At 35.7% G+C, this 11148-nt stretch overlaps 1 protein-coding gene across 1 annotated transcript; it reads left to right on the forward strand.

The window, feature by feature from the left end:
• The first annotated feature begins 3660 nt into the window (after positions 1-3660).
• On the forward strand, positions 3661-7838 carry arid6 (AT-rich interaction domain 6). Its single transcript, XM_017427518.3, has 6 exons — positions 3661-3833; positions 4235-4391; positions 5308-5360; positions 5648-5745; positions 6313-6460; positions 6546-7838. The coding sequence occupies exons 1-6, from the start codon at positions 3822-3824 to the stop codon at positions 7830-7832; spliced, it is 1755 nt and encodes a 584-aa protein (XP_017283007.1). The 5' UTR covers positions 3661-3821; the 3' UTR covers positions 7833-7838.
• The last annotated feature ends 3310 nt before the right edge of the window (positions 7839-11148 follow it).

An 11148-nucleotide genomic window follows, 5' to 3' on the forward strand; every position in this document is an offset into this window, starting at 1 on the left:
AAGAACGCTGTTCTCCCATGGAGATGGGTCAGGGGGTCAACCGATCCCAGCCTCTATCCCAGTCTGGGAGGGAAGAATAATGTTCTGTTAAGGTTGCAGGGTGAACAGACCAACAGCTGGTTCAACCTGTGGCTCTGGTGGAAGCATCCTGCGTAAAATGAAGTGGCGATTTCCACAAGTATCCCAATGTGCCAGTTTAAATCAATGGAGGTGCTGCATGAGATGGAATTATTTGTACCATTTTATCTGAATGCACAAGATTATCAATTTTTGTTAGTCAGGTCATCTCCCCAATCCCAGTGTAATTCTGTCTGACCAGGCCACACCATTCGTGTCTTACACACTAAAATACTTTACAAATTATTTGGCATCATCTAAAGAGGTTAGGTTTGTTGCATACTCCACAAGAACCAAGACAAATGTTTGTTTACTTGAGGTGGCAAGAGCAAGAACAAATTTCACTGTGCCCAGCGCATTTCATACTTCATGAAAAACGTCAGCTCACTTCAAATTTCTGACCAATTACACAAAAATTGTTGGACACCACACAAGAAAAAGGTTCTGCACAGATCTAGAGTCGAGAACAAGCTGCAAAACCTCCCAAACAAGTGCCCAGAGAAAGAAAAGATGTCATGACAGATCAATTTTCCCGGTTCTTGTGTGGTGTGTAACAAGTTTAGGGGTTACAATATTTTCTTGTTGCCTTGTTAGTTCATAGAACTCCTCAGTTGTTTTTGCTTCTGACTCCACAAACCTGTGTCATCTGTTATCAGTACTAATTACTCATACCAGTGTATAACACCGCCTCTGTTCAGTTTCGTCATTGTCAGATCAACCTGCTGCTATCCAGTTAGTCCTGCCTCTGATGTTCTGGTTCAGCCATGTTTATTATGCTGTCAAAGGGCAATACAAAGTACAATGCAACCCAAATGTTTAACTATTTTAACCAACTGAACATTTATTTTATTGTAATTTTTAAAAATATATATTTTCAGTGTTGTTTTATAGTCACACTTGTGTCTGCTTTTCTTAGCGCTTTGGCTTTTTTATGAAAGTGTTGAATAAGTAAGGTTAGGATGAGTTGTTACCTCCACCAAGGTGGTTATGTTTTCAGTGGTAATGGTTTAAAAATTAAAAATTAAAGAACAGATTTTGATTAAATTTCAGAAAATGTTGGGGTTGTTACAAAAAAACAAGTGAAAAGATTTTGGTGGTGATCAGTATTCTTTAATCTTTTAACGACCCTATGGCCTTGGCAGAGGTTTGCTTCTCGTTTTAGCATATAAATTGTATATAATAAGTGACAAAAGTGAGAAAATCTTTAATCATTTTAATCTTTAATCAATTCTTTTATCTTTTTTAATTCAGAAAAGGAACTTAAGAGACTTTCCTTGACTTTCACAATTCATCTCATTCAATTTTTATGCACGGTTTCTATATTTGTACTCCCTTATCTTGCGTTTGTTATACTGGGGGTATTCTGAGAAGGCCATTACCACACCCAGTACATTTCCATAACGAAAGCTAAAAACAATGCACACAGGATGACATTGCAGAGAGATACCTTGAGCCTATAAAACAACAAAACTGCAGCCAAGAAAGAATTCTGAGAAGAATAAGCTAATCGTCATTCAACAGGATTCATATTTCCTGTTTTCAGGTATTCATTCTGCATATTTGCGGATTTTGAACTCCACCCTTGTATTTGATGCTTCCTATTCATTTGTTCCATTCAGCCAGACAGTTTTTTGACAAAGTAAATAATACGACTGACATTTGAAAAGTTAAACAAACCTTGCTCTCTTCTAAGAGTAGAATTAGGGCTCTTTGTCACTAAGTATAAGTGGCTTCACACAACAGAAAGGGTAAGAAAAACTATGATATTTAACTTTCTTCCACCTTAAATTTGCGATTTGAAAATATTTTAGTAATAGCTTGGTGTTCAAGGCTTTATATATTAGCAAAAACACTTTAATCATAATCTGTCATTCATATAGAGGCTGTCAGTAGTATGATTATTATATCCTGCTACCATGAAAGGCAGCTGATTATGTAATTTTACAGAAACAACTGGAAGGATTTAATGAAAGTTTTAGAAAATAATCACTGGATGTATATCTACGAATGATTAACTTTTAGAAATAACCAGATTCAAGATTGCTACCACAGCTAATTGAACCTTCGCAAACACAAAAATGTCAATAACTTAACCAATTTTACACATATTGGGCAAAAATCTGGTGATATAGTTGTGAATCATCCCTAACACATACTCCAAGCACTAACTGATTGTGTTTAAAACTCTGTTTAATAGTTGTTGGTGTCAACCCCATCTGTTTGTTAGCAAAATATCTCAAGAACCACTGAACAGGTTTTAATTAAATTCTCAGATAATAATTATTTAATGCACTTTAACAACTGATTAACTTTTGGAACCAACCTGATTCAAGCTGTGACAGCTAACTGCTCTTAGCAAACACTAAAAATAGTATTTTACAGATATTAGGTTAAACATTGATGTTATAGTAGTTAACAATCATCCTCTTCCGCTCCTCATGCTAACAGATCAAGGAAGATCTGTGGTAAATTTTGGCACACGAGGCCATATGTATTTCTTAAAAAAGCTAGTTTCCTTTTAGCTGAGATAAACTGTAGTGTTTCTAATCTCAGTTATATAGACAGCAATATAAAACTGCATGAAACAATTACATAACTAAAATGATAAACCATGAAAGAAGTCCTAACAGTCTTGTGATGTGATTGAAGAGGCCTAGAATGTGGCAGAACCAATACGCAGTACCATAAAAAAGTAACAACCCCCCCCTCATGTTAGACCCAGACAGAAGGACAGCTCTCCAGTCTAACCCAGATCCACAATGTCTTAAACTTTCAAGTTTTTGCACAGACAGTTACCGCACTCAGTGTTATTGAGCATTTTGGAATACATTTATTGCCGAAGGCGAAGGCGGAGTGATAATGATTTTGACCACGTCTGTTTGTGTGTGTGTGTGTTGGTTTGTCTGTATAGCAAAAAATCTCATGAACTACTAAATTAATTTTAATGAAACTTTTAGAAAGCACTCCTCATATGCATATATGCATGAAAGGTGGTGAGCGATATGCATTACTTCAAGGAACATGTTAACCCCATCCTAATAATCCAATGTAACTGTAATCATGCAACTTCAAGAACTGTAATTGGTATATATATGTTTGTGTGTGTGTGTGTGTATATATATATATATATATATATATATATATATATATCAGTGTCATCTCATTACCTTCATGCAGCTTTTTCACACAGTTTTGAAAAACATGTTTTGTTGTAAATCTTATCAAGGTCAAAGAAATTTTTAAGTACATCAAATCTTTGCAAAAACAAACAAACAAATCTGCAGTATCTTTCATCATCTTACTCTGCTGCATTAAAGGTGAATTAACATTGCTTCAGGACTAATCACTGCAGTCTTTTAAGGACAAACCATTCATCATAATAAAAATATGGAGGGCAAATATTTTCATTAGTTTTATTAATATGCAAATGTGTAAGGTGTATTCTTACACATTGTTTTCAGGTAAATGTTCAGCAGCAAGTCGGACTGGTTTGACAATAAAAATCTCAGCAGGAAGCTATTTGAGTAAACACCTCCTCTGTCACTTTATCACATTTCCACAGAGACTCGAGGCACATGAGTGTGACTGACGTGGCACAGCAGTGGCAGTGATTTGAGTCTTCCTTTATCTCACCGGGAGGACCTGCAGCCTTGTTTTCTGACCGTCAGAGAGATGAGATATTCGTATCCATCATAATTACATCAATGGAAACACAGGTGAGGATTAATTCAGACAACTTCCTCTAAAATTTGATTTGTTCATGATTGTTTAGCTTTTTTTAATTAAGCAGAGGCAAAACTGTCTTTTAATTTTACAAATATGGTGGGAAAGAAATCATTATTAAGGGGATTTAAAATGAATGTTGTGTTTAATGCCACAGTATTGCACAACTGTGGAAACCAGGGAACTAAAGAGTACATTGATGCTTCTTTTTCAGTTTTTGATAAATGGGCAGAAACCTGCAGGTGTTTCAGCATGATGTGAAGTGTAGAGGTGTGCTTGAGTGGTGTATCAGTTTTCAAATTTAAAACATGTTGAACTAAATTGAACTGAAACTTTAAAACACCTCGTAAAATGTATATTTTTCAATTAACAGTTTTGTTTTTGTTTTTTTAAGGTTCAACTGAAAATGGCACACAGCGACATCCAGGAGAAGATCATCAAAGACCCGATGGAGGAGAACACTGAGGAACAATTCCTCAAGAATCTCTACCTTTTTATGAAGAAGAGAGACACACCAATTGAAAGGATTCCCAACCTGGGCTTCAAACAAAGTAATTATGAAGATTTGACTTTGAACACATTAGATTTATCACCATTTTTATCAAAAATCTTGCACAAATGATTTGAGTCTACATAGTGTTTGAAATAGAAAGACTACACTGTAAAACCTGATCAATTAATTCAACTCAAATCATTTGAGGAAACTGGTTGCCTTGAATCATCTGTGTTTATAAAGTCAAACAGTTTAAGTATACAAAAACTTTAAAATGGAGGTAAAGCAACTCAAGTTATTTAACTCACTTGTATGAATAAAGTCAGGAATGCATAACTTTGAGTTGTTGAAATTAAATCTAAGGTCATTTTACAAAACCATTAAAATGATTTGCTTAGATTTATTGATTTATTAGAGCACAACTTGATCTTTTATAATCAAAAACAATGGTGATTTGTCACATTGTATCAGTATTTAAGTCAAGTCAGATCAGAGAAGTCAGTGCAACAAATCAAAACTTAAAAATCTCCAAATATTTAGGCATACTCAAAACAACTGAGGTAATTCTACAGAAACTAGTTTGAGTACAGCTTATTTGCGGAATGAAGTTCCTTTAACTTTTTCTAAATATTCAAGTCTTGGTAACCAAATTCTTTTATTATGTTGTGCTCATTGGTGTTTGCAGTGCAGTTAGATTAAAGATTTGTAAGCATCTGAGAACTTGTCTGTGATTTAAGCTACTTGTTCAGTTTTTTCTTATTTGACTTTTTAGATGAGCTAATTATTTAAATTCAAGATTTAAATAAATGGCATAATCTTCTTCTTGTGCTGACAACCTAAGGGAAATAGTATTTATTTATTTATTTGTTTTAAGTAATACAAATTATTAAGGATGCTTTATGGTTATAATTTAAATATATGTATTGTAGGAATGAAGTAAAAACTTTAATGTTATTTTTTCTGCTGTTTTCCAGTTGATCTATATGTGATGTTCAAGACTGTCAATGAAATGGGTGGTTACCACAAGGTAATTATTTTTTATTTCCTATTAATCAGTAATAATTTATGTATTTTCTAATATTTAATAATTATTAAAGCTGAAATTCTTTATAGAACTGGTTTATTAGCTGTTCAAAAATAACACGAGATAGAACTGTAACTTTACACAAATAGTTAAAGTAAATGTTAAAGAGATGTTAAGATTTATCTTGTGCATTGTAAATTTACTTCTGAAATATTGTAGTATTTAGCAGCAGTTTATTTAGTGCACAGTTCTTAATAACAAACACTAAAGAAACTGTTTGCTCACCCCAGGTGACTTCTCATCAGCTGTGGAAACGAGTTTACAACACACTCGGAGGAAACCCTAGGAGCACAAGTGCAGCCACATGCACCCGAAGGCATTATGAAAAGTGAGAACAATCATCTGTTGTCTGGGTCATATTTTTATCATCAACAGCTAAAAGGGCAAAAATGTTTTTGAATGCATGTGTGTGTGTGTGTGGGGGGGGGTGCTCATCTGTCTCTCTGTTTGCAAAATATCTCATAAATTGCTCAGTAGATTTAAATGAAACTTTCAGAAAGTAATTGTTGGATGAACATCTACAATTAATTTACCTTTAGGGTCAGCACAATTCAAGATGGGTGCCACAGCTAATCAAACTTAGCAAACACAAAAATGACTAATTCATTTTTAGACATACTGAGCTAAAATTTAATGTGGTGGTAGCTGAGTCACTCACAACACATACTCTCAGCACTAACACGTCTAATGAAATCTCACAATATTGTGAGATTCTACATAACAATGTTTTTAAGAATCAACAAAAACAGCAGTCCTTTCTTACCATACGTTGATTTTACTTTACAACTCTCGTGTGGAAGGCAGTGGGTGATATGCATTCCTTTAAAGAATATTAGGCCTTTAATTTTCTAAAGCTTGTCTAAGTTATTTTTTTTTTTTTATTGTTGCTGTTTAGGCTGCTTCTGCCTTATGAATGTCACTTGAAAGGGATATTAATGAGCAGCATGCCTCAGCATCAGCCTAAACCTTTCCGCTATCCCAAAGATGATGACGGTGGCCAGAGACCATCCAAACGCAGGTTGTTGTCCCTGCAGCTGCACCAGGTTTGTAATGTAAATTATCTTTATTAATAAACAATTAATTAAACTGTTGTTTCTGCTGCTGATAGACTGTTTATCTTTCCTACAGGGGTCTCACAACTTCCAAACAAACCCACATGGGAGTATTTACTCTCTGCCTCTCCAATTTCCCCACTTCTACCACCCAAGCCACCCCATTCTGCCGCCTTATGTCCCCATCTCATCCTCGGTGTTGACACCACATACACCCACTGTTGCCCAGCCCAGATTCCACTTCCAGCCAACTCAACCAGACACTGCTGACTTTGTCAAGGAGCCGCTGGAGCAGCTGCGCTACCTTGCAGAGCAGTACAAGACCTCGGCTGGACAGCCTCTAAATCTCAGCAAGAAAGATTCAAGTTGGGAATTGAACCTGAGTCCGATCTCGTCATTCTCCCCACTTTTGTCCAGCAAGAATCCAAAGTTTTTAAATAAACCCTCCACGCTCTACAGCCCTCATCGTGCAGGGGTAGTGAGAGGTGAAAAGTGCGAGACGCAAGACAATGAGTCCAGCGGACAGGTCTCTCCCCTTTCTGAATCTGCAAAAGAAACAGAGAAGAATGCTGCTGATGACATCATCTCCACGCCTTCAAATAGCCCAATGAATGGTCGCGCTCTTACAGTGGAAGAGGAAATGGATGTCATTGAAGTGGTAAAGCCCACCAGCTCTCCTAAAACAGACTTGCCAAAACCCAGAGAGGCCAGTCCAGTTGCAGAGGGACAAATACTCCCTAGAGAAAAGGAGGAGAATAATATGGAAATTGAGGTTCCGTTGTCTGTAGTCCAAAAATGGCTCAGCATGTGTAGGGGTCCAATTAAAGAGCCTCTTCCTCCAGATCATGAGGTATCCTCTAGAAAAAGGAGCTGGTCTGATGTGAACGACTTACCCACTGACCTGACATGTCGCGTGAACCCTCAGAACCAGAGCTCAGCTGAGGAGTTAAGGCTGAAGAATGAACCAAGCTTAACACCAAACGTCCAGTCACCCAACCAACAGCACAGTAACAGCCAGAGTCCTTTCACCAGCTGCATATCTTCTCTTGGAGGCAGCAGTCTGAAAGCTACAGCCATCCAGGACATCTGGCCTTTCCACCAGCAGAAGATAAACAAGACATTCAACTTCAAATCAGCAAGTTTCTGGGAAACGTGTGATAATAACAGCCTGGCTCCCCAAAAACCAATTCTAGCTGATTCTGCCCCTAAATTCTTTGGGGAAGACCCAGTCCGGGGGGGTAAAGAAAGATTAGAGATGGAGTCTTCAGCTGTGCTCATGGTGAACTCCAGCCCGGCTTCTGTGCTGCACCTCACCACCGAGGAGGTTATGAAACTGAAGAAAATCATCTCGAGTTCATCGTGAAAACCTGAAAACAAAACCAACACCACATTAAAGCTTTATTTTCTGTTGATTTTATTTTTTAACTTCCAATCTCTAGAGAAGGTATACAGTTTTTTATATTATGTTGTTCTGATTAAATCAGAAAGAATTTTAACTTGTAGTCAAAGCACAAAAAGAAATGTTAATTTCTTTCTTTTGTATTGCAAGAATTTTGATTTAAAACATCAGTCTTTTTGAGATTAATTAACATTAGTACATAAAATGCCTTTTTTGCTAAATATTTTAAAGAAGTTGCTTGATTCTGTGAATTACAGAAGTTCACTTTATTGTTATTATTTTGATTTTGTACATAGTAAGAAAATAATTTCCCATTATTTTATTCATTATTTGCTTGTAAATAATAAATGTATATATAAATTAAGCTTTTTTACCTTTGTATGACTCAAACAAATTTAATAAAGTTTCAAAACTGATTTGCTGAATGAGTTTTTCTGTTGGAAAAAATGAAAAATATTTTTATTATTACTCCTCAACGTGTCACATGGTCAAATATTATTTTTTATCATATTTACCGATTTTTCCCTCTTGATTACCACTTGTTTTTTACGAACTGTCATCACCTAACATTCCTTGAAGGAATGCATATCACCAACTGCCTTCATGCCAAAGGTTTTGATTATGATCATCTTGTGTTGAGAAATGAGACAGAATAAGCGCTAGTATGGCTAAGTTGTAAAAGTAACACTGTTAGATCTCACATGATTTGCTAGCACTATGTGTTGGAGATGACTCTCAGCTACTACTGCACCAAAGTTTAGCGCAGTATTGTAAAACTGATTAAGTTATAGCAATTTCAGACTTTCTAATTTCAGTTGGCTGTAGGACCCAATTTAAATAGAATTGTCTGAAAGTTTTATCAAGGTTTAATCAAAATGGCTTTCTCTCTCATTCCAATATAATCAGGTCTTTAATTATATGGAAGCTTTCAGACTGATACAAATTTAGTAGGACTCAGTTAACCAATGAAAAACAATAATATCTACCACACATTCAAAGACTTTTCCAATGGTTCAGCAATGTGGAGATACAGAGGGGCTGAATGGTATGACTTAGTTTTTACTGAAAAAATTAATTCTAATTTTAGCACTTTGTTAAACTTCTTCGAATTTTACCTTGAACATAATGAGCGTGACCTCCTAACGTGCTGCTTTTATTGTTGTAATTGTTACTTTCCGTTTGAAAGCCTTTGTGTACACAAATATCTGATGTGTCAAAATCAGGAAAAGTACAGACACTCCCCATAGTGTTCATTCAGACACAATAAATTTGCATGCAAATTTTTTAGTTACATCACAGAGTACTCGTATCTATTATGGTCAACTTAACCTAAAGACTATTTCATCTGAACTTTAAACCTTCAACAGAAAACAGGTGAAACAAACTAATTACCATGTATCTCTGAGATGGCTTATTGTACTTGCCCTTTTACTTAATGAGAACTAAACTGATGGTAGTCCATGTGAGATACAGTACCCAGCTTAAACAGGTCTAGACATGAATCCTACTTTTATTACATAGGAGCTTATTGCTTAAGTTAAAGTATGTGGAGAGTCTTCATTTTAAGCTTCTGATATTTTTTTAAATACTCCTCAGAGTGAAACAAAATCAACTAAAATTAAAACAAGCACCAGTGTTAGGATTCTATTGAGCCTTTCATATTATTGTTAATGCACATTGTATATATTTTACTGAAAATTTGGAATCAAATATCCTGAAAAATTATATTTACTGGCAATAATACACTGGCATAGTAAATACAACTTACAATATGTGTACAGTGTTTTGAAACCAAAATACTCTTCTCTGAGAACTTAAAACAAGTTGTAACTAGAGACATTGCATTTTTGAACAAATGCAGTGAATGCTGAGCACAAAATATTAACTGACTTAAAAAATGGCTTTGCTAAAAATTTTGCTAAAGAAGCTGGAACTGACTTAAAGAAGCTAAATACTAGCTAAATGCTAAATGGAGCAAAATACTCGCTAAAAGTAGCAAATGTCTCACTGAGAGCTAAATTTAGCCAATGGCCATCTAAATATAAAAGTAACAAAATGCTAACTAAAAGCTAAAAAGTGCAAAACACTACAAGTATCAAATGTCTTGTTAAAAGCTAAAAGTCGCAGATGGCAAACTAAAAGTAAGAAAAGGCTAGTTAAAAACTTAAAATAGCATAAAGGTAGCCAACAGCTAAAAGTAGCAAAATGCTAGCTAAGAGTTAAAAGTAGCAGAATGGTAGCTAAAACCTAACAAGTAACAAATGAAGACAAAAATTATATGCTGAAGCAGATTTCAAAGAGCAACGTTTTTGAAGGAAGGAGTGCATTTCTCTGGGGAAAATATTTGTGAATTAAGTGAAATATTTGGCCCCGTGGACTATAGATGTAGGCATAAAAGTTGAAAAAACATAAAGTTATAGCACCCATCTCCCAAATGAGCTGAACATTTTAAAAATATCTATCCCTTCTTCTCTTTTACCCACTTTTTCCATTCAGGGTCTTGGGGAGCTGCCTATCTCCAGTCCCTGTATGAGACGCAGGGGACACTCTGGACAGGTTGCAAGTCCATCACAGGGACACATAGAGACAAACAAGACAAACAACCACTCAAGCTCTTACTCATGTAGTAGTAATTTAGAGTTAACAATTAACCTTACATGTATGGTATTGGTGTGTGGGAGGGAACCGGAGTACCTTGAGTAAACCCACGTGTGTACTGGGAAAGCATGCAAGCTCCACCCAGAAAGGCCCCAGGGGCCCTGTGACATTGCTGTGAGGTGACAGCTCTAATCGCTGACCTGCTTGCTGTGAGGCGAGAGCTCTAATCGTTGACCTGCTGTGCTGCCTCCGTTTCGAAATATGAATGGCCAAAATAGAACAAAGAATGCAGAAGTAGTTCGGCTGCAACATTTTTATGGGAAAAGAAAACACGGGACATCATTAGTGTGAGTTTTCACACAACAGTAAACAACTATAATGACTGGACAGTGCATTATTACTTGGACAAAAACAATAAAAATGCAAATATATGAAAAAGCCTTTCCACATAAAAACTAGTAGCGATCAGAGGGAGGAGCAATGTCAGCTTACAGTAAAAACATTTTCATTGTGAGTCAGTTTCAAACAAGTTAGACTTTTGTTTCATTATGATCATCTGAAAATCAGTAGCTAAAAGTTGCTAGATTAATTTATCTAAACTGAAAGTTATTGCCTGAAGGAACTAACGAATAAATACTTGAATTTAGTTTTTACTTGATCTAAGTGCATTGCAATAAATGAA

The sequence above is a fragment of the Kryptolebias marmoratus genome, linkage group LG14 (assembly GCF_001649575.2).
Source record: "Kryptolebias marmoratus isolate JLee-2015 linkage group LG14, ASM164957v2, whole genome shotgun sequence".
Classification (NCBI taxonomy): Eukaryota; Metazoa; Chordata; class Actinopteri; order Cyprinodontiformes; family Rivulidae; genus Kryptolebias; species Kryptolebias marmoratus.

Excerpts from the sequence above, each read along its gene's own strand:
- arid6 (XM_017427518.3), top strand. Across the intron at positions 5,746-6,312 it reads ACCCGAAGGCATTATGAAAA|GCTGCTTCTGCCTTATGAAT; the intron begins GTGAGAACAATC and ends GTTGCTGTTTAG. Across the intron at positions 6,461-6,545 it reads TGTCCCTGCAGCTGCACCAG|GGGTCTCACAACTTCCAAAC; the intron begins GTTTGTAATGTA and ends TCTTTCCTACAG.